Source organism: Arvicola amphibius, chromosome 3 (genome assembly GCF_903992535.2).
Source record: "Arvicola amphibius chromosome 3, mArvAmp1.2, whole genome shotgun sequence".
Taxonomy (NCBI): Eukaryota; Metazoa; Chordata; class Mammalia; order Rodentia; family Cricetidae; genus Arvicola; species Arvicola amphibius.
Window position 1 is genome coordinate 29,344,760 of NC_052049.1, and position 27,164 is coordinate 29,371,923.

Here is a 27,164-nt window from a genome sequence, read left to right on the forward strand (position 1 = left end):
AAACACCCACAACATTGGAAACATAATATACAGGCAAAAGATTGGCAAGTAGGAAAATACCCAAACAAAGCAATATGAGATGAAAAAATCCCCCAAAAGCCATTGAGTTAATTTGGGGTTGGCCATCTATTACTGGATGGGAAGCTTCTTTTTGTATAGTTTGTGTACTCAGTGAGACTCCATTGAAGAAAACAAAGTTTTCCCTTGCAAACAGTTGTGAATTGGAGATCGTTTCTTGGTTACTGTTAGGAGTTTGTATCCATTCTTCCCTCTCAGCGTTGGGACCTCATCTGGCTTAGACCTGTGCAGGCCCTGTGCATGCAGTCCTAATCTTTGTGAGTTCATATATGCGTCAGAAACATATGTGTGTGGTGTCAGGAAGACAGTTTCCTTGGTATCATCCATGCCCTCGGGCTCTTATGATCTTTCTGCCTCCTCTTCTGCATAGCTCTCTGAGCCCTGAGGGTAAGGATTTGATGAAGGCATCCAAATTATAACTGAATATTCCAAAGTCTCTCACTCTGCACTTTTTCCAGTTGTGAGTTTCTGTATTAGTTCCTATTTACTACAGGGGGGGATGAGCTTCTCTGATGATGGCTGAGTGAGATGCTGATCTGCAGGTATAGCAGAATATCATTAGGAGTTAGTTTACAACTATGCTCCTTTAGTGGAGCAATAGTATATAATTTTCTCCTAGGTCTATAATCTATCTATTCTCAGGTTCTTGACTGTTCATGCCACCCATACAGTATAAAACATGGGTTCCATCTCCTGGAGTGGGCCTTGGATCTAAGCACATAGTGATTGGCTACTTCTACAATATTTGTACAATTATTATGATGTAAGTAAGTCATGTAGGTATCATGCAGGCAGATCACCATTGTAGATTGAAGCATTTGCAGCTGGATCTCTTCTGGTAGAGTGCAGAGTACCTTCTAGTACCATCAACCTGGTCAGTAGGGTGAAGGCGCGAGTTAGGCACCGGCTCAATGTCCCCATGTTCAATAAGATATATGTGTTGTCTTTAACAATAGGGCCTAACAATCAGTTTGGGGAGAGCAGCCCAGGTCGTGTTATTTTTGTCTTGTTTTGCTTTCTTATTCCCCTTATTGTTTGTTTACTGCCACCCTAAATCAAAAGGAAGTTATCAACTGGTGGAAATTACTGTAGGCAAAGAGAAAGACTTTCCCTTCAAGTTGCCACCCCTCCCCCCCCCCTGTGAAAAATAGCTCAATCTTCTAATGTGTGTTAAGAGGTGACAAGCATTAGACTGTTGGAAACAGATGGTTTTCAAGACATGGTATGCTGGGGAGTCTCTATTTCTCAGAAGAAAACCACCCTTCCCTTCTAAGACTTCTTTCCCCACTCCCTTCCCTGCTCATTTTAGATTCTCTTTTCGCTTCTCCCTAAGCCCCAGCCCCCAAGCAGACTTTGGGAAAGTATGTGCTGTTTCCTTTGGGATTTGTTTCTGTTGTGTTGTGAATCCAGTACAGAAAAGCATCTCTGGAAATTAATCCTTCGATGTAGCAGTTGCTTGCTGTGCTCCCTCTGTGGGCTGTCTGGGAGATCATCTTCCTCCAAGGGGAGAGCCAGTGGGAGAAGCTCACTTAAGCTGTGCAGTCCTTCTGACCTGCAAATCAGTCCCGGTAGTGTTGATGGGAGGATGCAATGCAAGCAGGCATTCTTTTTCCACCATTGTAGCCTTGGATACAAGAGCAAACTTTATCAACTTTTAAAAACAATATCAGTGCAAATATAAAAAAAATCAATACAGCCCTCCTGGAAGTTTCTGAATTAATTTAATAGAAACCTGACTATAACGTTTTGATTTTTATTGTTATGGTATTCTCTGGCTATTTAAACACAAGTATCATATAGATATACAGTTTTGCACAGAGATTTTAAGTAGCTTTCCTACTCCCAGTTTTCATGAAGCATTGTTCTAAGAAGTGTTTCTGAGATGAAAATGACATCCTCAGTGAGGCTCCTCGTGTGTCCACCAGGAGCTGATGCACAGCTCTGCTGGAACAGTCCCATGAACAGAACTAGGCAAAAGCCCCACCTTCGGGTCTCATACATACATTCTCAAACTGGAATATGCATCAAAAGTACATAAGGAGCATTTGTTTGTTTGTTTGTTTGTTTGTTTGTTTGTCGAGACAGGGTTTCTCTGTAGCTTTGGAGCCTGTCCCGAAACTAGCTCTTGTAGACCAGGCTGGCCTTGAACTCACAGATATCTGCCTGCCTCTGCCTCCCAAATGCTGGGATTAAAGGTGTGTGTCATCACTGCCAGGCCCTACATAAGGAATCTTTAAAAAAACATATCCCTACATTGTACCTCCAAAGAAATTCAAGTCTCTAGACATAAGCAAAGATCTGTTTTAAAACCATCTCTGTTGGTTCCAGTGTGGAAGACTGGAGGTTCCCAGGTGACTGATTTCAGAAAGCTGAATTGGGAGGATGTCTAAACTTGTCATTTCCTCCCCTACCCCTGAATTTTTTTCAGAAAGCAAAAGGTAGTCAGTACCAAATGAAATATGCATGTAAAATGCTAATGTGATGTAATAGAAAATACAATGTAAAGAGTAATAATAACCAAAATGAAGCTGTAACTCGAAATGGGAATCCTCATCTTTTGTTTGTGTTTTTACTTCTGTTTTAAATCCCATGCACATGTACAATGTGTCTTGGGGATATCCATCCCCAACCCATCCTTGCTACTAATTTCTCCTGCCCTGCTTCAGTTTAACATCCATTTCTCTCCCCCATGTCTATATCTTGACATCCTCACTTTTAAATAAAGACTTTGGGGTCTGAGAAGATGCCCAAGTGGCTAAAGTCTAAAGTGTGAGGTATGAGAAACCAAGTTTGTATCCCCAACACCCACATGAAAGTCAGGCATGTGGTTCATATCTCTAACCCTGGTACTAGGGAAGCAGACAAGTGAATTCCTGGGTCTTGCTGGCCAGTCAGTCTGCCTAAAGGGCAAACTCCAAATTCAATGAGAGACCCTGTCTAAAACATGAAATAAGAGCCAGAGAGAAAATCAGATGTCAACCTTTGGCCTACACCCCCCCACACACACACACACGCTACTGAACGCATTCACATATACATGTATATACATATGCACACTCACGCATGCTACTGAACATGCTCACATGTACATGTATACATACATGCATACACACACACACAACACCTCCAAAGAAGAAATGTGTATGATATTTCAAGATCTTTGACTACAATAGTGTTAATGCCAAAGTTTCTTCAGAATGTGAGATATCTTCCTTTGTACAGATGGGAATTAATCTGGGGGCAAAGATTGAACTCTTGTCTATTGCAACGTTCCTTTCAAGGATGATTTCAAAGGAAACACCACCTTTAGGCTTACTCACTCCTTAGGACCTTTCCGCTCTCTGTCCATTCTTTCACTCCTAGTCCTAGGCATGCTTCCCAAATGAACTACCTGTCCCCAAACCCCTTTCTTGAGCGCTACCTTAAACAGGCCCTAAGGAAGCATGCTGGAAATGAAGGCACAACTGTTTGACTTCGGAATTGATGGCTGACAGCAGCCAGCAATAGATGCGGAGATGAGGAGCCAGGAAAACAGCTTTCTTTCCCAAATGTTAGCATCGCCTCCTAGATAGGGAATAAGCCGCTTTATCCCAGCAGTTCCTTCTTTATACACTTCATATGTATGTTTCATGGGAACATCACACGACCCTCCTAATTTCATGCATGGATTTTCTCCTTATTCTACAGGGTCTCCTGGGCAACCTCAATTCACTAAGTGCCGTTCGCCTGAACTGGAGACATTTTCATGCTACTGGACAGTAGGAAACTATCAAGACTTAAAGATCCCGGGATCGGTCCAGGTGTTCTATGCTAGAAGGTGAAGGCTTCCTGCCCTTCTGACTTTTCTCCATTATTTTGTCGGTGTGGATCGGATAGAGAATAGGAGTGGGGTGATTCAGATTATGAGTGAGAGGATGTGGGCATGCCTGTGCGCATGTGTAATTAGGTTTGAGCAATGCTGAAGCTGAGGACATGCAGCGTGTTAAATCTGCGAAAGACGTGAAGTGAGAGAAACTGCGTACGTATATGAGGGACGTCTGGGAGGCAAAGAACATTCCAAGTAAGGTGTCCTGCAGCCATGTTGGCAAGTCTGAGAGTCAGAAGAGCCTGTACAGATGGCATGAGACTGAAAACTTGGGAGGGTGACATGGGTAGAGGTCACAGTGGTACTCAGAGACTGCACCAGTGCTTGTAGGCCACAAAAGAACACTGAATCTTTCTTTGTGTTTTGAAAAATTACACTTTAAAAGCCTCCATTTTTTTCCTACAGAACTGACCATTGTCGTAATTATACTAAATGAGGGATCTTGATCTTTCATTTTTACCCACAGTCCTCTAGACTGACACCAGACAAGGAAAACAAGCATCTAGAAATCTGGTCATCACGCAGTACTTAAGTTTCATCCCCCTGAAATTTCTTCCTTTTCTCTTCTACCACTTTTAATACACATAGTAAAAGTATAATTTATGGGGTGCACTGTGATATTTGAAAATACCTATATGATGTGAAGTTATCAAACCAAAACAACTGTTGTATTTATCACACTGGACATTTATCATTCCTTTGTGTTGGGACCATCCAAAATCCTCTATACTAGATATTTTGAAATACGTAATTAATCATTAGCAATTACAATTAATTACCCTGCTGTGCCACAGAACAAAACTGCACCTTCCGCCTTTTCAAATGATAAACACTTTCTTGTCTCTTCTCTTCCACACAAACCCCAAGGGAAGTCCTAAGAGCAGCTGCAGGTTAGCGAGGCGACTTGGTCTTAGACTCTCATCCACAGATCTGAGAATGACACTTTGTACCCCATGGATGACAGAAATGGGAAGGAAAATGTATGGGGCAGTTAGTCAGAGCCAGTCTCCAGCCATCCATTTTGGCTTCAGCCCTTGCTCACCGAGTGACAGAAAATTAGTCAAGCTAGCCACAGCTCCGCCTCTTCGCTTCTAGAAGACTCATAATAGACATAGCTCTTAGCTTCTATATGGGTTTTCCTTAGCTAGAAAAATATGGCACAGTGCATTCTCATAGTAAGTATACAATAAATAAATAGATAAATAAACAAATATTTTATTAATATTAATTTAAAATAATGATATAGAGTCCAGATTCCAGAGCTATAATAGTGATTATAGATTCATTATGGCTTGTTATTATTGGTAGACTATAAGAACTTTCTAATGCCTACCTGAGTGTTTGATTTACCGATAATAAAAGCTGTACGTGAATAACCAAGACTGGCCCTATACACCTTTTAGTTATGAGAGACATCACAGAACACCCCGCCCCTGAAGGCACACAGAGATGAGGTAGTTTGGCCACAAATACACCACTTATTTACTTTGAGGTTGATATTATAGAGAGCTATGGCCCAGTAGAGGCAGATAGACAGACAGTCAGATAGATAGGTTCAGACATGAAGGTAAGGTGTTTGGGAACACTTTTCAATATGTGTGAACTGATTCTGTTATTTCTAAAATGAAAAGGAAGAGAAACACACAATATGCCATTTTTATACCTTGCTTGGGCAGCTCAGACAATTAGTCTTCGAAACAATGAGAAACTTTTATACAGTCACCATTGACCAAACTGATCCGAGAAACAATAGGACAATATCCTGAAATATCCTGAACTGGTTCCACCCCTGGACGATGGTTTTTCCACCCTCCTCATAGTCACCTAACTTAATTGGAAGCCAAAAGATAAGTCCAGAGATATGAAGCCCTCACAAACATGCTGTCTCTTGCTTTCTTCCATCAGAGCCACAGTAATCTCTCCGCAGGTCTCCCCCCATCCCCACCCCCACATCCCGCCCATCCCCATCCTCCCAGTACCCCAGTCTGCACTCAGCCTGGGAACTAACAAGGATTCTGCTGCAAGTGTGACCAGAGGAAGAAAATCTTGCAGACATGTTCAGTAGAATAGCCTTGTTTTATCCCTAGTAGAACCTAGAATCTCAGGAGAAAAATATACAACCCTCCCCTCAACACACATACCATGAATACAAACTCATAACCATGTGCCAACCCATAACTCCCCGAATCAGGATTTTGTGTTTTCTCTACAAAAATATAAATGCTTTGCATATCCTAGCCAAACCACATAAGCCCTCAGTTTTGTTTATCTGAGAAGGGTACAGTTGAGAGGAGATCAGGATGAAGCCACACTGACCCGTGGGTTCTCAGCACCCACTTACCCAGAGACAATGGCACAGAGGGCACTTCCAACTCGGGTTATTGTTTCTGAGTGTTCCTTCCTAGGCAACTCCTGACACTATAGAACCACGCCTCTCATCCCTGACTCACAACACGGCAGCATGCTTTCAATCAACATTGTAACCTGTAGAGGCAGAACACACACACACACACACACACACACACCAGGGACCAACCTTCAGTTCACTGGGCTGTTCTTGGAATCCAAAGCATACAAGAGTCTAAGCACGCAGAGCTGTCAGCAAGGCAGAAGGGCGCGAGCACTCGTGTTCTGCTTGGACCCAATCCTAGCCAGGTAAGCTGGCAGAGAAGATGGCCCCAGCTTATGAAAGTAGCTGATTCAGAGCAGACTCTGACGGGCTGTGATGGAGATGCTGCCAAATCCAGCCTCTGCACTGGAAGGGGACCCAGCATGAATGCAAAGAGGCACTGGCAAGTGCGGCAGAGTTTTTGGAAGACTTCACGGGAGCCTGCTGGAGCAGCCCAATGTCAACCTCGCTGTTTTAATCGTTTTATTTTACCAGTTACTTTAAAAAGAATGTTTTGTATCATCGCACTTTCTCCTAAAGGTTTTGAGACCCAGTTTACTGGGGTGTAGGACAATGACTAATCTGGCTCCTTTATCTGAGGGGGCAGGCTGGATTTGTCCCTCCCCAAAGTTTATTATGCCAGAGAGAGGTGGATGTGTATCTTGTGGGTTCAAGGACTCCAGATGATCCAGTGGCTCTTGGTAGAAGGAGCTGGTCGTGGTGGTTAATGGTTGGCAAACCTAAGTTAGAATTATTTGAAGTTTGTGGGCACAGAATCTGGTTTTATTTTTATGACTTTTTCACTCTTTATTTTTACTCCAATCCAAACCTTGGGGGAGAAAATACTGCTTTCACTCTGTTTTTATCGTATTTATTTATTTATGTGCTGCTTTTATTTTTAACGAAATCTTCTACGGCCCTATTTGTGTCACGAGGTAGTCTGGGAACAAACCTAAAGAGTTTCCCTTTGAGGGCTAAGAAGATTAAAGTAGCTTTCTTAGACCGTGTTATGTCATATATAGAAAGGGAAGACAGGTGACTTCATGTGTTATAAGATTATTTATTTGGCTTTTAGATTTCCTAGCTTAAGAGATACACTTTAGTCAGGTTTGGTGGCATGCCTTTAGTCCTGCACTCAGGAAGCAGAGGCCAGCAGATCTCTTAGCTCAAGGCCAACCTGATCTACAAAACAAGTTCTGGAACAGCCAGGGCTACATAGAGAAACCCTGTCTCAAAAAGACAAAAGAAAGTGGGTGCGTGGGTGGGGGACCCGAGATTGATAGTTGTGTTTTGAACTAGCTATTCCTGATCCACCCAGCTGCACATCCAAATTAACTCTTGTAAGTGCTGTGTCCTGTGGAGCTAATGGATTTAGAAACCTAACCAGGGGGTTACACATACTCTGTTCTCAGAACAGGGCTCCTTCCATTAGCAAAGTCCAGAAACTGTGAAGCATGGCAGAGCTGGGTGGTTCCTACAATAAATGCAGACCTGCTGACTGCGGGCTACCCTGAATCTTTGCACCCTCCTAAGACTCACTTTTTAAAAATTGACACCATTGCTTATGTAATATCAATATACTTGCTATCTTCTCTGATATCATATGAATGCCTAATTTTCTGGCAATTTTTGGTAAAAACCTTTTAATTCACTTAGTTTGATTGCCAAGATTAAACAAAAATGCACCCACTCAGGGTGTCACCTGTCCCTGATCTTTTGCTGTCACACCAGACACGATGCATGCGCATACAAAAAGACGCCTTGTCCTTCCTTCCTCCTTTCTCCATTTGCTTTCCCTATAATAGATGAATCTCCTTTTCATCTAAAGACATGCAGCTTTTAAGACTCCCAATTAGAATGTGAGCAACAGTTTGCTGTCTCAGATTCACTGCTGTTTTAATCCAAAGTGTGTGCAAACAGCTGACCAGCAGCTGTCTCCGTGGCCCCGATAAATTCCTAGTACCAAGCACGGAGCCTGAGAAGCAGCTGTGACGAAGGAAATGTAAATGTGTCATCGGGGCTTCTCATTCCTTCCTTCCAGGCCATGCCTTCCCCCAAGCTCGTGTTCTCATTCGTTGCCCATCGCTGCCAACACCACGCTGCAGTGGGAAAGCCTTAAACAGCTACATCTAGTTTGCCAGCCCCGGCACCTGCGCCTGCGCAGTCACTCCTGTCACTTGTGTGTGTGCGTGTGTGCGTGCATGCGTGTGTGCGTGTGCATGCGTGCGTGTGTGTGTGTGATGTAGAAGGCAGAAGTTGACGGCAGGTGTCTTCTTCAGTTGCTTGCCACCTCTTATTTTTTAAGATAGAGTCCCTCACTGAATCTGGAGCCTTGCCTACTTGGCTAGACTAGCTGACCGAGTATGCGAGAGGGATGATCCTGTCTGTACCACCGCAGTGTTTGGATTTCATGTGCTCTCCTTCTCACCCAACATTTCCGTGGGTTCTTGCAGGGCTCTGTGTGTTTGTTCAGCAAGCACTTTAGGAAGTCATCAGGCCCTGCTTTAACCTACATTCTTAATCAAAGGTTCCCTGACTCTGTGTCTTCCTCACCTAGAAACTCTCTTCTCACCTGAGACTGGCCAGTAAATAAAACAGAAACAACGAATTGGCCCGCTTATGTATGTCAATCATCTCACCACTTTGGCAAATACGTGAGAAACAATTTGAAGGAGGAGGGGTTTAACCCACAGATGCAGAGGGTTTCATCCACGGTCCCCTGAGTGTAATACTATGGGCCTGTGGGAAGACAGAACATCATGGTGGTAATAGAAGAGGCTACTTGGCTCATGCTGTCAAGGAAGAAGAGAGCCGGACACGGAGAGGGACCAGCAAGAAGATAACCCTCTGCAATGCCACATCCCAGTGACCTGCTTCCTCCAATCAGCCCTGCCTTCTGTTTCCTACCATTCCCAACAATGCCATCAACTCACGACTCCATCAATGAATAAGCCATTGATTGAGTCACTGTGGAATTATTGGATCCATCAGCTGGGAACCACATCATATACACCCAATAAACCGATGTTTTATTTTAGTACATATAGTCTCCTGACAATATTCAGACACTAGTTAATACTGTCTGTAGATGTGATGCTTCTTAGAAGGGGTACAGCTGAACAGTTACATTTTTATGTCATGAGATATTTGTGTCTTGGCTTTTCTGAATCTGACTGCCGGACACTTCACTTTGACTAAAGCTATGGCATAATTTGGGGAATGATTAATCCTCTTTTACCCTCCATTTCAGAATCGCTCATGAATGGACCCATGAATGGAAAGAATGCCCTGACTATGTCACTGCTGGAGAAAACAGCTGTTACTTCAACTCATCGTACACTTCCATTTGGATACCCTACTGCATCAAGCTAACTACAAATGGCGATTTGTTGGACCAAAAGTGTTTCACTGTTGATGAAATAGGTAAGCCACAGGTTTGTTTCACTTGACACGACTTTAGAATAAATATAAAGGAAGCCCCAACTTCCAAGTGCAATCAAGTAGAGAGACTTTGTGTTTTTAGGTATATGGAGTCTGTCTCATGGGAGTCTAAAAGGACAGAGGAAAAATAACTGACTCTAGTTTAAGGAAGTCTGGTAGGCGGGCTAGAGAGATGCTCAGTGGCTAAGACCACTGGCTACTCTCCAGAGGACCCTGGTTTGTTTCCCATCATCCATGTAGCAGCTAGCAGCCATCCTGAGTCTAGGGCAGAGGTTCTCAACCTTTCTGATGCGTGCCAATTTAATACAGTGCTTCATGTTGTGGTGACTTCCCAAGCACAAAATTATTTTCATTGCTACTTTATAATTATGATTTTGCTACCGTTATGAATCAGGATGTAAATATCTGTGTTTTCCAACAATCTTATGCAGCCCCTGTGACAGGGTCATTCAACCCCCAAAGGGGTCACTACCCATAGGTTGAGAACCACTTGTCTAGGCACATCTGATACCTTCTTCTGGCCTCACAAAATACACAGTGCACAGACATGCACACAGACAAAACACCCATACTAATAAAATAAATAAATAATTTTTTTGTTTTGTTTTTCAAGACAGGGTTTCTCTGCAGCTTTAGAGCCTGTCCTGGAGCTAGCTCTTGTAGACCAGGTTGGTCTCGAACTCACAGAGATCCTCCTGCCTCTGCCTCCCGAGTGCTGGGATTAAAGGCGTGCGCCACCACCGCCTGGCTTAAAATTTTAAAGTTAAAAAAAGAGAAACCTGGTAGTAAATGCTATGAAGAAATGGATCAGGGTCTGAGGAATGGATTGGTAGTTAAGAGTACTTGGTGCCTTTTTCAGAGGATCCGTTACCCACATGGTGTTTCACAGCCACCTAGAACGCAGTTCCAGGAATCTTCTTCTGACCTCTGTGGTACCAGGTATGCACCTGGTGAATATACATACAAGCAGGCAAGCAACATAAAATAAAAATAGATCTGAAAAAAAAATCTAATTAGAAAAGAAAAGAATTCATCCTTTCCTTCACAAAGTCTAACCCTGAAAAGAATTCTTGTTGCCAAAACAAGATACTAACTCAATGTACTCTTAATTTTTCTTTAATTTTTGACAAGGTTTTCATATTCAGATATACTGAAGAATGTTGGCTTTTGACCTCTATCATTGCTATAATCAAAGCCTAGATTGCCTTGATTACAAAACAAAATAACCGTAGACTTTAATATTAACCAAACAGCCACAATCAGGCCAAAGTCATGTTTATAGGATCTCAAACAAACACTGATGGAAAACACAAGGAAACAAGTCAAGGAGCCATATGGATGATTCATTGCCCATCCTAGGGACATGAAGAGGAACTGAAACAAGCAACCATAACTGAGATGTACATGTTTACAGCATTATAGTATAAACAGCAAGAAGCAAGGAAGCAACAAAAGACTTTCAGTAGCTGACCTACTAACCACAACAGTCCATTTGTTTCTCACAGAATTCCTGTCCCTTCTCTCAGACAAATGTGGTTTCTTAGGCAGCAGCAGACTGAAAGAGAGCAGGAAATGTGACTGAATGCTGCAGACAGAAGCAAGCAAAACCTGGAAGTCTGCCTTCCAGAGAGAAGGTTGGGAAAACTGTAAGCAGCAGAAAAGGTTATCTGGTGGGTTGTCAAGGCTGCCTATTAGTTAATGGCCTTCCCCAGCTGCAGAGCTGATGCTAAGTGAGGGGATGGGTGGGTTGCTTGTAAGGTGTCTTGGTTAGAGTTTCGATTGCTGTGAAATAGACACCGTGACCATGGCAACTCTTATAAAGAAAAATATTTACTTGAGGTGAGGGCTCACAGTTCATAAGTTCAGTCAATTATCATCACAGCGGGGAGCATGGTGGTGTGCAGGCAGACGTGGTGCTGGAGAAGTAGCTCAGAGTCCTACATCTTGATGGCAACAGGAAATGGTGTGTCTCACTGGGAGTTATCTTGAGCATATATGAGACCTAAAAGCCTGCCCCACAGGGACACACTTCCTCTAACAAGGATATACCTACTTCAACAAAGCCACACCTCCTAACAGTGTCACTCCCTATGAGCTTATGGGGCCAACTACCGCATAAGGATACTAGTTAAAGATTCATGCTCTGCCCGTCTCTGACAATAGCGAGCCTTACCCATTTACCTAGCTGACTCTCACTGAGATCCTGCTTGTTTACTGACTATCCTATATGATCAGTCAAGTAGTGGGATAGGGAGCTTCCAAAATAATTGCAGGACAGTGTGCCACAACATAGTATAGCGGTTCCTTGACTTGAGGTGTTTAGATGCATAAAAAACAAGGTAGACCTGCTATGTCTGTGGACTCAAGAGGAGCCAGCTGAACCGAACTGTGACAGTTCAATTATAAAGTATGAATAAAAGTTACCAAGTGTCACAGGCCTTCCAGAAACTACTTTATTCTAACGGTGACAAAAGAAAAAAAGAAAACACGGTTAAGGACTCAAGAGCAATTGCATAGGTCTAGCACCCCCTTGAAAATTCACCATAGGCTTTGTGTGCCTCACAAAGAAAGTCTGGGCTTGGTCTTACTGCTAAAAGTAACATTGCCATGTCTTTTAAAAAAGTACATTACTAACCCAAAGAACCTATGTCTTATATAATCATCATAAGAGATAGGCTCTATTATCAACCCCATTTTATAGATAATGCAACTGAGACTCGGGACTGTTAAATAATGACATCGAGGTAAAATATAATAGCACACAAGTTGTTATTTTAACCACCATATGTTGTTGGTGTTTCCAAGAAATTGACTTTGCCACTCGTGGTTGATAGACTGGAGAGGGACAAACCAGAGGCAGAGCTGTTGAAAGACTGATAGTCGGGTGGACGATGACTAAAAGAATCACCACAGCATCACAAAACAGGGAAGAGAAACTGAGTGAAAAGTCAAGGGCTATAGTAACCCTGCTATGTTCTGGGAAAGGATGTCAGTGGCCTGAACCCGTAGTTGACTCGTGTACTGAGCACGTATTGTCCCTCACAGGGCTGTTCTTTGGATTTAGATGAAATGATAGATTAGTTAGATGCTTGTCATTCATTCAGCAAATATTGTACCCTTACCTTAGTCCAGGCAGCATTTCATGTGATGAAAAACAAAATGTCTTTCCAGTAGAGTTGAATCCCAGTGAGGGTGGAAAGAGTCGGAGCCATGGAGAAATTCAGGGAACAAGCACCGAGTGTGGGAGAGGCTGCAGTGTTATGTAGGATCATCAGGACTGACTCACCTGAGGTAGGGGCAGCTGAGTAAAGAACCCTTCTGTTTCTGAGAGAAAAGTATTTCATCAGGAAGGCATGGGCAACCATTCTGAGACACTAGCATGCCTTCCTTACAAAGAAAGCACAGGCAGCAGGAGAGCTGATGCAGACTGGGAAGGAAAGGGAGTGGAAGAGACAAGAATTGATATAGTCATTTTCAGGCTCTTGTAATAACTATGGCTTTCATTTGGAGTGAGATAGAAAACCTTGGAAGGTTTTTGGTGATGACTGAATTCCCTAACTTAGGAGATAAGGGAATCGCTGTGTCTGTGGAACTGGTGATTGTGTGGAGAACGGACTGAAAGAAAGGGCAAAGACCTAAAGGAGACAACATGGAAGAGACTAACACAATGAAAAGTGATAATTCTCTTTCATAGAGCAGCTGACAGAATATGTGGTCATAGCAAAAAGATAAGCCATGGAAGAGTTTGCTGGGTTTTTTTTTTTTTTTTTTTGGTTTTTTTTTCGAGACAGGGTTTCTCTGTAGCTTTGAAGCCTATCCTGGAACTAACTCTTGTAGACCAGGCTGGTCTCGAACTCACAGAGATCCGCCTGCCTCTGCCTCCCGAGTGCTGGGATTAAAGGCGTGCGCCACCACCGCCCGGCGAGTTTGCTGTCTTTATTCTGAGTAATTAGAAGGGTGGGGTCACCACTGCGAGAGATGGAAGATGAAAAAGGAGCAGCTGGATGTTGGACAGGAAGACCAGAAGGTTTCCTGCAAATATTGTTTTAAACACTTTTAAATACCTAAGAGAAATCATCAGCTACAGCATGTAAATATGTGTGGGAGAGGAAGGAGCAGGCTTTTAGGTTTCTGACAGTGGTTCTGAGTCTTCTCCCATAAGACACTATGCCATCTCATCTTTCTAAAGTGAAGAGGAGACATTTTTATAAATAAATGTAAGTAATTAATTTTAGAAAAATTTACACCAAAATCCTAAAATACAAATGCTATCAGAGCTAAAACCATTATATAGCATGACAATTCTTCCAATGAAAGTTATAGACCGGATCTGAAGCACAAAGGAGAGCTGGGAAGCTTTTATAAATATGTTAAAAGTGAAACAGAACATTTTTCTATTAAAAATGTTACTCTGTTATAAAGTATAATCCTAATAATGTGAAATTCTGGAAGAATTAAGAGTGCAGTTGAAAGAAATGAAAGAATTTGGTCTCTAAAAAAGGCAAGCCATTAATATCAAGTGTTTCTCTGGGGACTGGTTCTCCTTTGAATTCACAGTGCAACCTGATCCACCCATTGGCCTCAACTGGACTTTACTGAACATCAGTTTGACGGGGATTCACGGAGACATCCAAGTGAGATGGCAGCCACCGCCCAGCGCAGACATCAGGAAGGGCTGGATCGCTCTGGAGTATGAAGTTCAATTCAAAGAAGTAAACGAAACTAAATGGAAAGTGGTAAGAGTCTCCATTACACTCGGACACCTCTTCTTCCCAACTCAATAGTCACTTCCTTAACTGTGACAACATTTTCTTCCAAGCTATGTGCCCTACAACTCATTATTAGAGGAAAACTGATATAATTATTAAATTAATATCTTAAAAGTCTATATGACAACAAATGCTGATGTGAATCTTCCATGTAGATCTATGAAAGACTATTGGGTGAAGAAAACCATTTCCCTAGTCATCTTGGTATTCGGTTTACCCATAGCGCAAGGTCACACACTAACCATGCTGCTATCTTTAGAGATGTGGCTGAACATAAGTAGGATCATGATCAAGGTCAATAGTAGGCCATGGCCAAATGTCCACCCATGATTTTAACTGCTGCTACTCATTAGACCTCTATTAATATCTGTTCTTAGGTCTCTCCAGGAGAGAGACATAGAGAAGGAGTTTACTCCATAGAGGTTTCAGAAAGATGTTCCGTTACATACCTCAGAGAAAATAAGTTAAGAGGTCCCAACTTAGGTGAGCAGAAAGCAAGTTGGCCCCTGAACTTCTCACTTCTCTGCCAAGAGCATGGGAACTCGGCACTGAGATAAATTCTGCATGGCACACAACAAGAAGGGAAACAGGATTACCATGCCATTCCAAATATAACTAATTCTAAATCAGTCTAACCACAACCACAGCCCTGGCCAAGATAAGCAATCTCTGGGTAGGCATGAGATTGTACCCAGCACTCTGGCAGGACTCACTCCCAAAATTTTGAGACATGAGGCCCTGTCCTTCAGTGTAGCACCAAAATGAAGTTAATTTTGTCAACAGCAGAGAGTACAATTTGGCTGCTTCAGTTACTTGTCTTCAAAGTTCTTTTTTTCTGAATCATTTTAATTTAGATATCTGGTTTGTAAGTTGGTACCAAAAAGGTGCTGGTTGGATGCTAAGTCAAACAAGACTTTCTAAATCTGAGTCAAAAATCAAACATTTATTCAACAACAAGGTACAGGAGCAACTACTTTACCCAAGGAACCCAGGGCATTTGAGGTAGCAGTTTTCAAAATGAGAATCCTTTACCTCTGAGGGTTCTTGAGACCATTCCAAAGGAGCATAGAAGGTCAATGCTAATTTCACACTATAGTATAGTAACATTTTTACTCCATAATGCAAAGACAGTGGAAAAGAAACTGCTGATTCTTGGCATGAGTCAAAGCAGCTGTTCCATTGTTCGCTAATAGTCAACTATATTCTTAATCATTGTGGCATTCACAGTAAAGGGTGGGAACAGTTTCGTAGGCATCTCTGCTTAAACCTCAACCTTGGAGTCCATCACTGTCTAAGCATCTGTGTGGCGCATGAAGAGAACACATGGGGCCTTTCTAACATTCCAAAGTCACGATGGAGCAAAACACTTAAAGGACTGATTCCACAACTGAACTAGCAACTCTTCTGCATGAAACACAAACTTTACATGAAGAACAACAGATATGCTAGTAGATCATTATTCATATCTGACTTGTCAAACATTTCTCAAGAAGTTTACATTTCCAGTAAACATATAACAATGTTTGCATCTATGACCAGTTTTAACTTCCAGGAGATATGTAAAGGTTTTCAAATGTATATCTATGAGTTTGATAGCCTTCCAAACGTATGAAGACTTAATTCCAAAAAGATCCATGGAGATATTAGAAAAAAATGGTGGTTTTATGTTATATAATAAAATCCATGAAAACTTCCAAAGTCTACATCTTAGTGAACCTATATACTAGATAAAATAGTTTTTCAAATATTCTGAGAATTGTACTAATTATCATTATTAATTATCATGTCAATGATGTTTTGAAATGTTTATACAAGATATGATAGTGGAGCAATTAATGTGTGTATTCTTTCACATATTTTTTGAACTGACAGTTTAAAATCTGCTCTCTTGTACATCAGTAGAATTCATAGTTACTAACTTCGGGCTCTGAGATGGGGGTTCTCAACCTTATGAATACTGTGACCCTTTAATACAGTTCCTCATGCTTGACCCCCAACCATAAAGTTATTTTTATTGCCACTGTAGTTTTGCTACTGTTATGAATCATGATGTAAAGACCTATGTTTTCCAGTGGTCTTAGGTGACCCCTGTGAAAGGGTCATTCAGTCCCCAAAGAGGTTGTTACCTACAGATTGAGAACTAATCCTACAGATTGTTCTAAGCTGTTCAATTGCTCCGTTCAGTATTTTTCTCCAATACTGCTGTCTGGGGGACCAGCCTCCAGCATCACAGGGCTTTGACAGGAATCCGTGGAGTTGGCGAGGCTAAACTTTTCTATCTACAGAGGATTAGGGAAAAAGGCACTCACAAACTCTCTTGGTGTTTTCCTTCTTTATTCCTTCTCTTCTTTATTCTCTCTCTCTTTTTATTCTCTCTCCCTTTATTCTCTCTCCTTCTGTCTCACGTTGTTTTATAGCTTTTATACCCCAACAGAATCTTCCAGGCAATACAAGAGTCAAAACAGTTGTAACCCATTTTTCAAGTGAATGATTATAGATAAAATATGTTTTTCATCTCCCCCACATGATTATACATTTTATGTATTACAGGTGAAAAACAAATTATCCCAAGAAAGAACCCACATGCATTCATACCCAAGCAACTTGTTATAGATTAACCATGTGGCAAGCAAGGTGTTCTTGTCAGGTCTTTTACTAGCAGGCTGTGTTCTGCAGTGACAAAGAAAGGGCCAATTACTTTATTACTTATTTGAAAGGTAATCTTATAAGGAATCTTAAAGAAATCACAAACCTAAACATTCATATATGAAAAAGAATAAGTCAACTCTACTTTAAATCTTTAGGGTAAGTATCTATTCATTAATTTTTTTCTGTCAGGAGATTGAGGACATAAATGGGTATAAGGAACTAATTAATCATCACCTTTGGTCATCAATCAAACCTAGCAAGGGGAGCATGTCAATCAGCTAGTAATAATTGGGCTGCTTTGTTCTTGTTCCCTGACCTTAAAGAGTTCTGCATTCAACTCTGTGCCTTTCTAAAACTTTAGATTGCCTTCTAGGGTTTTTCACCTCCAAGTTATTTAACAAAAACATCTTAGTCCAACTTTGTCATTTTCAAAGCTTTGTTTCATCTATGACACATTCCAAGACCTGTGAACACATCTCCCAACATTAAGGTTAAAAGAATTTAAACCAGCTGGGCTACTGGGACTCCACTGTTAGTCGTTAATTTGAGCTACAATCCATGCAGCTCCTTAGGTGAAACTCACAGATCCTGTCTGTGGAACATTCTTGTATTTATTTGTATTCATCAAAACTCTGTATAAGCTATTATTACTATTATTAAATTAGAAAGTACGGCTTAGGGAGGGGTCATCTTCTGAACAACCCCACAGGTAAAAATGCCTGGTAGGATGGGATATTTTCAAGAGATAAGCACTATATCATAGGCAGTGGAGATCTTCCCACATCCATTCACACCATGCTAGACACAGTAAACATGTAAAGGCACAGCAGACGCAAATAACATTCTTTTGGGGTCTGTAGTTTTGTGGCCTTGCCTAAATGAGATTGGCCCATCAGAGGATTCCCTTCTGCTGGGCCGACACCTGGAACTTCAATTACAACTTGCTGCTCCTCTGGCATGGCCCACAGAACTCCAATCTAACTGATTTTTTTTTTTTTTTAGTTTTTTCACTAACATTTCAACAACCTCCAAACTTCTAGGCCCTGGTGATTACACAGGTGATCTACTTCTGAGCTCACCTTTGAAGATTCCACATATAATTGAGATCATGTGGAATTTGTCTTTCTGTGCCTGTTTTATTATATCTGAAATATTCTATTGTCACCCATATCAGAAAAAAGTATTCAGTAAAGATCAAAGTTTTTCATTCCCTTCATTTCCCATTTTCTCATCATTTTATCCATGAATAGATCCAAGCTGATCCATATTTTGGCTATTACAAGTAATACTACAATTATCACGAACAGGCAAATATATCTTCAGCATACTAATTTTACTTTGACTATAAAACCATCCGTGAAATAGCTAGATCATACGGTGACTTTATTTTTAATTATTTGAGTAACCTCTATATGCGTTTCAATCATTGCTGTACCCATTTTCATCTCTACAAACAGGAAAGTCATCAGCAGTCCCACCCTGCTGTGAATGCTTGGAGTTACTTGCCTGCAGAGATAAGCCCGCTGATAGCAGTACGAATGCTATGGGAGTAACTAGTTTCTGGTTAGAGTTAAAGCCTTCTCCATAAGGTGGAATCCATGCCTGACATCATTATCCGAGCCAAAATAACACAGCTGGCTAGGTTATGAGTCCTGGAGAAGAACCTAGTACCGTTATTCTCCTAAATGGACACAGTAACTAACTGCCCCCCCCCCCAAGTTATTATCATTCTTCCCATAGATTAATACAGCTCTTAGCCCTCATCAGAGAAGCTTCTTTTTTCAATAGATAATGACTAATACAGATAACCACAATCCATCAACATGCAGAAGATACGAGACAGCAGAGCATTCAGCTCTAAATAGAACATCCATATATTCTACCCCTTCCTCCCAAGATTCAAAGATTACTGAGGAAGAAGGATAAGGAATATTAGCAGAGTCTGATGGAGTCTATAAGGAAACTATTTGCTGGTCATGACATTGCAATTGCACACGGGAACTCCTAGCACCTGGGACTGCATGAAGCAAAAGGCTAACACAGTATCATGCCAACCAAAACTCCACTATGGATGGGGGAGAGGCTTATGAAGTGTTCCCCATCTGAGAAGCTGTTGGAGACTGTTGGAGCTGTTGGCTGCTGGGAGAGGGACAGTCAGTATTCTTCAGGGACTACTCACGTTCCAGCAGGTGGTCCCACACCTATGCACATAGATACAGTAAATAGACTGAGTATTTTGAGAGAGAGAGAGAGAGAGAGAGAGAGAGAGAGAGAGAGAGAGAGAGAGAGAGAGAGAGAGAGAGAGAGAAAGTTGGGAGGGAAAAGTGGTGGAGATTAAGGAGAGAATAGAAGGTGGGTTTGATCAAAACATAGGTATTTATGAATGTCAAATAGAATTTTTCTCATTTTTATTAGCTGATACTCAGCTGTTTAAGGCCAAATAAGCCTTTTTCTGTTGGGAAGGTGGAGTATTGCATGTTTTCTATCAACAGGAACATGAAAGCATGTTGAACACCACCTGCTACATGTTTGACTTAAAGGAAAGCATCGTGATGACGTGGATCTTGGGTCTGACTCTCTGAAAGCAATGCCTAATTGGCTAACCCTCTACTCTCGCTTCCTTTCTCTGGGTACAGGGAATCCTAACTTGAAAAACCATGAAATGCTGATTCTCGATTCCCAGAGTCTTCAGTGACTTTCTGTTATATCCATTTTCCTGGGGGAAATGTGACCCTCTAAATAGGATACCAATAACAGATCAATAAAACTATTCCATCTAAATCCAGCTTACCATACCAGTGAGTTTATTGCGTGCTGAAAGGAGAATAGATGAGGTTTACCTACAGGAGTGTGGATGGCGCCAATGTGCCTACACTCGCAGGGCAACCGCCACAGCACATGACTCATGAAAGCGACATCTCAGCGAGTCCCTGCCCAGCTTGCAGGAGGCTAAGGTGATTGGGCAGGTTCCCCTCCCCAAAGATACAGTGTACATAACCCTTGTAGAAAAGCCTTGTGAATCATCTACGCTTAATGAACTCCCAGCCTTCTGAGTTTTGCTTACTTCCTAAGTCTGAAAACCTCCTTCCAAAAGATCATGTTTTCATTCAAAGGAAATAGCTACACTGCACTTTTCTACACAGATTCTAGAGCCACAGACTTTCCTGAGGTAGATTTAAGACTTCTGGCATAAATAAAGTGTGTACCTGCTCCCAGTAAAATTATCGACATTTTGAGACAACTATAGTATTTCTAGAATTATTTCAAATTCTGTTATTATTAATAAATGACTACCAAGATTTTTCCAGAGAATACATATTCTACAGATATACTATCTACTTGTAGCCTTTGAAGTATGGAAATATGGAGTTTCCTGTTCTAATATATTGCTCTATACAAAACTGTAAAGTCCCAGGGAAGTAGGTAAAATATTTGTGCTCCTCTTTATAGCTCTGCCATGCTCAAGTCTGTTATAACTTAATCTTAGTGGACTATCTCATGACCCAATGCAAAGACATAACCTTATTTCTTTAAGCAAATGTGTACCCTTGAGATTATACTAAGAGAAATTTGAGGATTATTATTATTTTAACAAAATTATTATTATTTTAACAAAATTATTCTTTACAGAATTTGTCTCAGTGTATTTTAATAGCCAACTCCCTCTGGACATGTTAAATACTACTCAATTTCTAGTAACCCCGTGTGAGGAGAAAAGGGAAAATACTTGCATTTGTGCCTTGAGTTGCTGGTACCTGAGGCAGTATGTCTTTGTATTTTGTTTTGAAAGACGGGCCCTTTATGGTCAACATCAGTTCCACTCTACTCGTTGAGACTGGAAAAGGAATATGAAGTGCGTGTGAGATCCAGACAACGGAACTTGGAGAAGTACAGCGACTTCAGTGACGTGCTCTACATAACATTTCCTCAGACGAATGCAGTGATGTGTGAAGAAGGTAAAGTGGTGGTGGGGGTTCAACTGCCGCTAGCATGAATTTGGTGACATAGCAACTAACACATGCCTACACTGTTAGTATATTGTCTAGGTCAGTATACTCTAGTGTCATGTATCAGGGGCAAGACATTGAAGTTGCTATCTGTCGAAGATGTATGCATTAGAAAAAAACAAACAAAAGGAAAGGCTGGAGAGATGGTTCAGTGGTTAAGAGCACTTCCTGTTCTTCCACAGGGCCCAAGTTCAATTCCCAGCACCCACATCAAGAGATTGACAACCACCTGTAACATCAGCTCCAGAAGATCTGCCATCTCTAGCCCTTGCCAGCACCTGCACTCATGTGCACACATACACATAATTAAAAATAATAAAATCAATTTTAAAGAAATAACAAAAGGATTCCATTTCCAAATTATTTGATTTAGGAAAGGTCCCAGGGCAGGTGGAAACTCAGAAAGGGGAATAAGGTGTTTGTTTGTTCCTCAACAGTAGAATTCTAAGGGAGTATTTTTTTTCTTTGTGTATTTCTTTGTATCTATGTTTTAAAATTTTGCTGCAATGTGTTTATTTTGCATTTATATCTGGATGAAATGGATTTGGGGAAGTACGGGCATGTTGTGCATACATAAAGCCTAGTAAGCCATGTGTTAGTCATATTCGTGGGGCGCATGAAGCATTTGGAAATTCTACACAGAGATGACTCAGGATTTCTAGCTGTAGTTAGCTTCTGCCTTCATGAGAAGAATATGGGGAACCAACCTCGAGGTAGCTAGGGGCTATTTAGTCATAAGGAAAGAGATGGGGTTTCACAGACAAATTCTCCCAAGGCTCATAAAGTATGCCAATATCTGAAATACCTCAGTACAAATGTACTTAAGCAGTTTTAAAGCTATAAAAACTGTTCTATGTACCTAGGTATATCATGGTTACTCTGCCATCACAATGTCAATACAGCCTCAACGTGGAAACTGAAAAATTATCATTACAGCTTAAAATATCAATTGAGCATTATTTACCTATGTTTAACAAGCAACAATTTCTTCTTGGCAAAGAAGATTTGGTGATATTCCTTAGATATTTGAACATATGGAAATATTACAGTTTTGGCTTTTTTGCAACCTATTTGAAACATGTGCCTTTGGTTTTGAATTTTTCCTTTTAATAATAATGTATTTTTTGAAATTGTGATATGATTATATCATTTTCACCTTCCTTTTCTACCCTCCAACCCTCCCACACACTGCCACCATCACCACCACCTCAATTTCTCTCAAATTTTTGACCTTTTTTCCTTTTTCTTTTTCTTTGTTTTTGTTGTTGTTGTTGTTGTTGTTGTTGTTGTTGTTGAGACAGGGTTTCTCTGTGCAGTTCTGGTTTTCCTGGAACTCACTTTGTAGACCAGGCTGGCCTTAAATTCACAGAGGTCCACCTGCCTCTGAGTCCCAAGTGCTGGGATTAAAGATGTGTAACGTCATTCTCAGCGACCTCTTTGTCTTTAACTGTTTTTAAACACCAATACACATACATATGTGATATATATATATATGCATGCGTGTGAGTGTGTGTGTGTTTTAATGTAAAGAGATTTACATTTACAGTGGACAAGCATGCTGTATCCTTAAGAAAGAAAAACAATCCCGATTCATCCACTGTGTTTCCGTGGTTATCAAGAGAAAACTAACTTTGTCATATAAATTCAAATTAACAAATGTTTTCATGTGGGAAAGGGCAGTGCAATGTAAACTTTGTTTCAATTATTCATAATTCTGTTAGTGAAATATTTTTTCCTGTTTTAGATTTCCGGTTTCCATGGTTCCTAATTATTATCTTTGGAATATTTGGAGTAGCAGTAATGTTATTTGTAGTGATTTTTTCAAAACAGCAAAGGTAGGTGGAAACACTCTGTTTTTGTAAGTTCTGATGTTCTTGTGCACTCCCACGTGTTGTGTCAAAATTTCCCTTGTAGAGTAGAAGGGAATGTTTTAATTAAGTCAGAAAATTTAAGTTCTGGTTTAGCTTTTACCACACCTGTACTCAGTCTGCAGCATTCACCTTAGAAAATAGAGGGTTTAGATCAGCATGTCGTGTAGCACATGAAAAGGTTTGCAATCGTGCCTGTGCATATGTTGACAGCACTTCCTTATCTGAAGAGCTCCCCAAAGCTGCTCAACAAGTCACCCCTTCACATCAGGACCCCACAGTATCCCTGGACCTTGAGCAGAATCTGTTACCATCATCATGTACAGTCTCATTAAAACAACAAACAACCCACCTGGACACGTCATTCTAAGAAACTTTCTCAAGTTTTTTCATAAGGTGTTGGTTTCAAATAAATTTTGGTTTCATTTAAATTATTTGCCCATCCATGATTCTATATTTTATCTATGTTTGTAAATTCAGTCAAAACTCCTTCCAAGTTTTTAAGAAATTCTATTTTGCAGTCTCTTGGAGTCCAGAGAGAATAAGTACAACTATTCAACCATTGCTGTTTGAGCTTGTTTATACCATTCATCCTCTCTGAAAGTCTACACTTTCGTGTGCAACGTGATCTTTTAAAATCCTTCCAACAATAAAATATCATTTTTTCCCCTTGAAAATTTAGATTGCAGAAAACTTTGGTGCAACATGCAGGAAACTATTGATATTAATTTCCATTGTTTACATTAAGATATTTTTAGAATATCATGAGATCATGAGCCTCTTTCTAGGGCAAATATGACTACCACTTTCAAGATTCCTAAGACTCAGCTGGTCTTTGCACTGTAAGACCCGCGTCCTGAAAATCTTCAGTTTGGGGCCGCAAATAGTCAGTTTGCTCTATCTAAATTAAAATCAAGTCCTTCAGCTGACGTCTAGAGGCATCAGTGACTCAAAATGGGATGGCTTTCAGTTGTTACAACAATCTAAAATTCTCAAACCTCAAAGTTAGCCATCCTCAAAATAGAATTCAACTAGAAATAATTCAGGTAATACCAGCACACTCTTGAATGCCAAGAATACTGAAAGACTACAATTGAATGAGCTGTGTTTTATGTTCAGTTTTATGATGTAAATGAGGGGGAACTCAAAACTCACTGCATAATTTTATTTTGAACTTATTTTTAGCCACATTCTTGTTTTATGAAAATTTCTACTACAGTTGAAACAAAAGTGTTTTCGGTTGCTTGAGAAAAATAGATATATCTTTAGAATTGTAAGTAAAGTTTGAACTTGAATAACGCCAACAAGAATTAAATAAATGGATTTGAGTTAGTTAATCTATAGAATTAGTGAAATTCCAAACTTTATATGATGTTGTAGTAAACAAAATTGCTATGTACATCGAGCAATTCACTTTTAACACTAGTTGTTGATTTCAAGTCATGAAGGACAAGAAAAGATGTGAAACTTTCTAGCTATATTAGCTTAAAATTATGTGAAACAAACTATCATCCTCTCAATAAATTGGATTTTAAATATATTAAATATATATTAAAATCATATATAAATGTATATGTGTGCATATACATATATGTGTATATATACATATGTGTTAATATACTGCATACAATTTATTACTATTATAATATTAATAATTAATAGTATAATATATGCTGTTTATAATTATATTATATCATATTATGTCATATAACCTATTTTAATTATAATAGTTAATAATATATTGCTACATTATATAATATAGTACAAATATTATATATGCATATATGTGTGTACATATATGTATACATATACATATTAGCCTCTATTTTGCTTTGTTTGCTCATACTAATTGATTTTTAACTTTTGATTCTCCTGCCTCTACCATTCTGTGGTGCTAAGAATTCAACCCAAGGCTCTATGCATACTAAGTAAACAATATACCAACAGAGTTCAGTCATTACCTCTAACTAAAAGAATATTTTGCTTTCTTATTGTTTTTGGTGAGGATAGGAGGTGAAGAAATGGGTTTCACTGGACGTTTCCATGCATATACATCATCATGTTTCTTATTTCCTCCTATTGCCCTCCTCCTCCAAACTCCTCTCCTTGCTGGTCCTCTTCTTCCTCCCTTCCGTTTTCTGCATATATATCACATTAACTTCCCTATTCTCTACATTCCCTCGCGCCTCTTCCTCATCTCTCATGGCCTCCTTTCCACTTTTGTTTCCTACATATATATGAATATATGAAGAACTTTACATCTTCATTCCGTATCTGAGTGAAAACATAGTAGCTTTCGTTTTCCTGCATCTGCCTTACTTCATGGAACCTAACAGTCTCCCGATTCATCCACCTTCTCACGAATGTGATTTTATTTCCACTATGGCAGAATATAGATAAATATGTGCACCACACTTGCTAAGAGTATATTTTCTATAAATAACGAAGCTCCAAACAAACTGCAGTACTCAGTCAAAATCAACACATTGGGAAATCCATTTGAAATCCTTATTGCACTCCTGCTTTCCCGTGATAACTTGAGTTTTTGTAGAAAAGAATCAATTTCTTTTATTTTCCTACAGAAACCTTTATCACTACCCAAATTTACACGTGATAAAAGCAGAAAACGATAGGAAACAGCACCAACTGGGACAAAACTAGCACACCGTTCCAACGTTAGAACGCTCCAGGTCTTGTTCAAAATCCCAGGGATGTCAAGGGCTCCAGGATCAATATATCTTTTAAGTTTGTGAAAGAAGTTTACCCTGTTATAATCCAGATGATTAAAAGTAAAGTGTGGCAAAGTTCATATTGACATTTATATTTGAATTAAGTAAATTTGGACATATTTTCAGCCCAGGCTATTTTTCCTCTGTACTTGTTCCCACCGTATGGCCAACCCAGCACTTGAGCTGGAAGGGCTTATGAAAGAAAGAGCTGCATTCCCATCCAGCAGAAGTGAGAGACTGTGTGAGTGTAGGTCCACAGTGTCATTTTGGTTTCTATTTTGGACTGAGGATTTTGCTATAAAGTATGAGACATTGTGAGATTCCTAACAATGGGATGGGGTGTGTCTCTGACTCTGTTTCCTGCTCTTGAGACTCTTTTCCTCTTATTAGGTTGCCTGGGCCAGCCTCCATTTGAGAACTTTCGCCTTGTCTTATTGTATCTTGTTTTGTCCTGTTTGGCTGTGTCTCTTTTCTGAAGAGGAAACAGAAGGGGGAATTGATCTAGGGGAGATGGGGGCAGGGGGGTGGAAGAGTGGAAGAAGGGTAAACTATGGTTGGGATGTAGTGTATGAGACAAGAATCTGATTTCAACAACAGCAAAGAATGAGCCTTCTGGCTTAGCACTGAATGTTGAGATGTGTAATAAACTAGGCGGATCTCCCTTTGTTGAGCACGACCTGAAGTAGAGAGCCATCGCTCCCGTTAGAGGAGATAACACAGCTTCCTGGCATCAGCAGTCCTCTTAATGATAACACTGCAACCCACCTGGTTCATTGATTTACACTACCAGCTTGGGCCTTCAGTTATGCTAGCCACAAATAGATGGTTTATTCTAATTTGTTCAAGCAGCTTCCATGTACTAAGTAATAGCATTTCAACAAGACACGAAATCTATAGAATAAGCATTAAAATTAATTATTCTAGGGACTAGAGACGTGACTCAGCAGTTAAGAGTGCACACTTCTCTTGTAGAGAACCTAAGTTCAATTCCCAGCACCACCTAGGGTGGCTCACATCTGCCTCTAACTCCAGCTCCCAGGGATCTGAGGCCCTGTTTTTGCCTCGCTTGGCACTCATTCATCTGTGGAGTATACTCCGGGGGACACATAAAATAAATCTTGAGGGGAGTGCATGAAAGGGGTTCAAGAGAGGGCAACTAGAGAGGCTGGAGGAAAAAAAGGGGAAACGTGATGTAATTCAATTTCAATTAAAAACATTAAAACTGAATCTTCAAAGAAAAAAATAATCTCAATATTTGAAAGAGGAACTTTAAATACATCATAGTATTATGTATATAAATATATCCTAGTTAGAGATAATTCAGATTAGTCTATCCTATTTTAAATGATCCATTCAACGTCACGCTGGT

The 27,164-nt window shown here is 40.3% G+C and overlaps 1 protein-coding gene across 4 annotated transcripts in view; it reads left to right on the forward strand.

The window, feature by feature from the left end:
* Positions 1-27,164, forward strand: part of Ghr (growth hormone receptor) — a 249,325-nt gene that overhangs the window by 218,544 nt on the left and 3,617 nt on the right. For all 4 annotated transcript variants that reach the window (XM_038321119.1, XM_038321116.2, XM_038321118.1 and 1 more), the window contains exons 4-8: positions 3,766-3,895; positions 9,583-9,755; positions 14,331-14,509; positions 20,982-21,147; positions 22,943-23,033. In XM_038321119.1, coding sequence (XP_038177047.1) covers positions 3,766-3,895; positions 9,583-9,755; positions 14,331-14,509; positions 20,982-21,147; positions 22,943-23,033 — 739 coding nt within the window. The remainder of the gene's footprint in view (positions 1-3,765; positions 3,896-9,582; positions 9,756-14,330; positions 14,510-20,981; positions 21,148-22,942; positions 23,034-27,164) is intronic.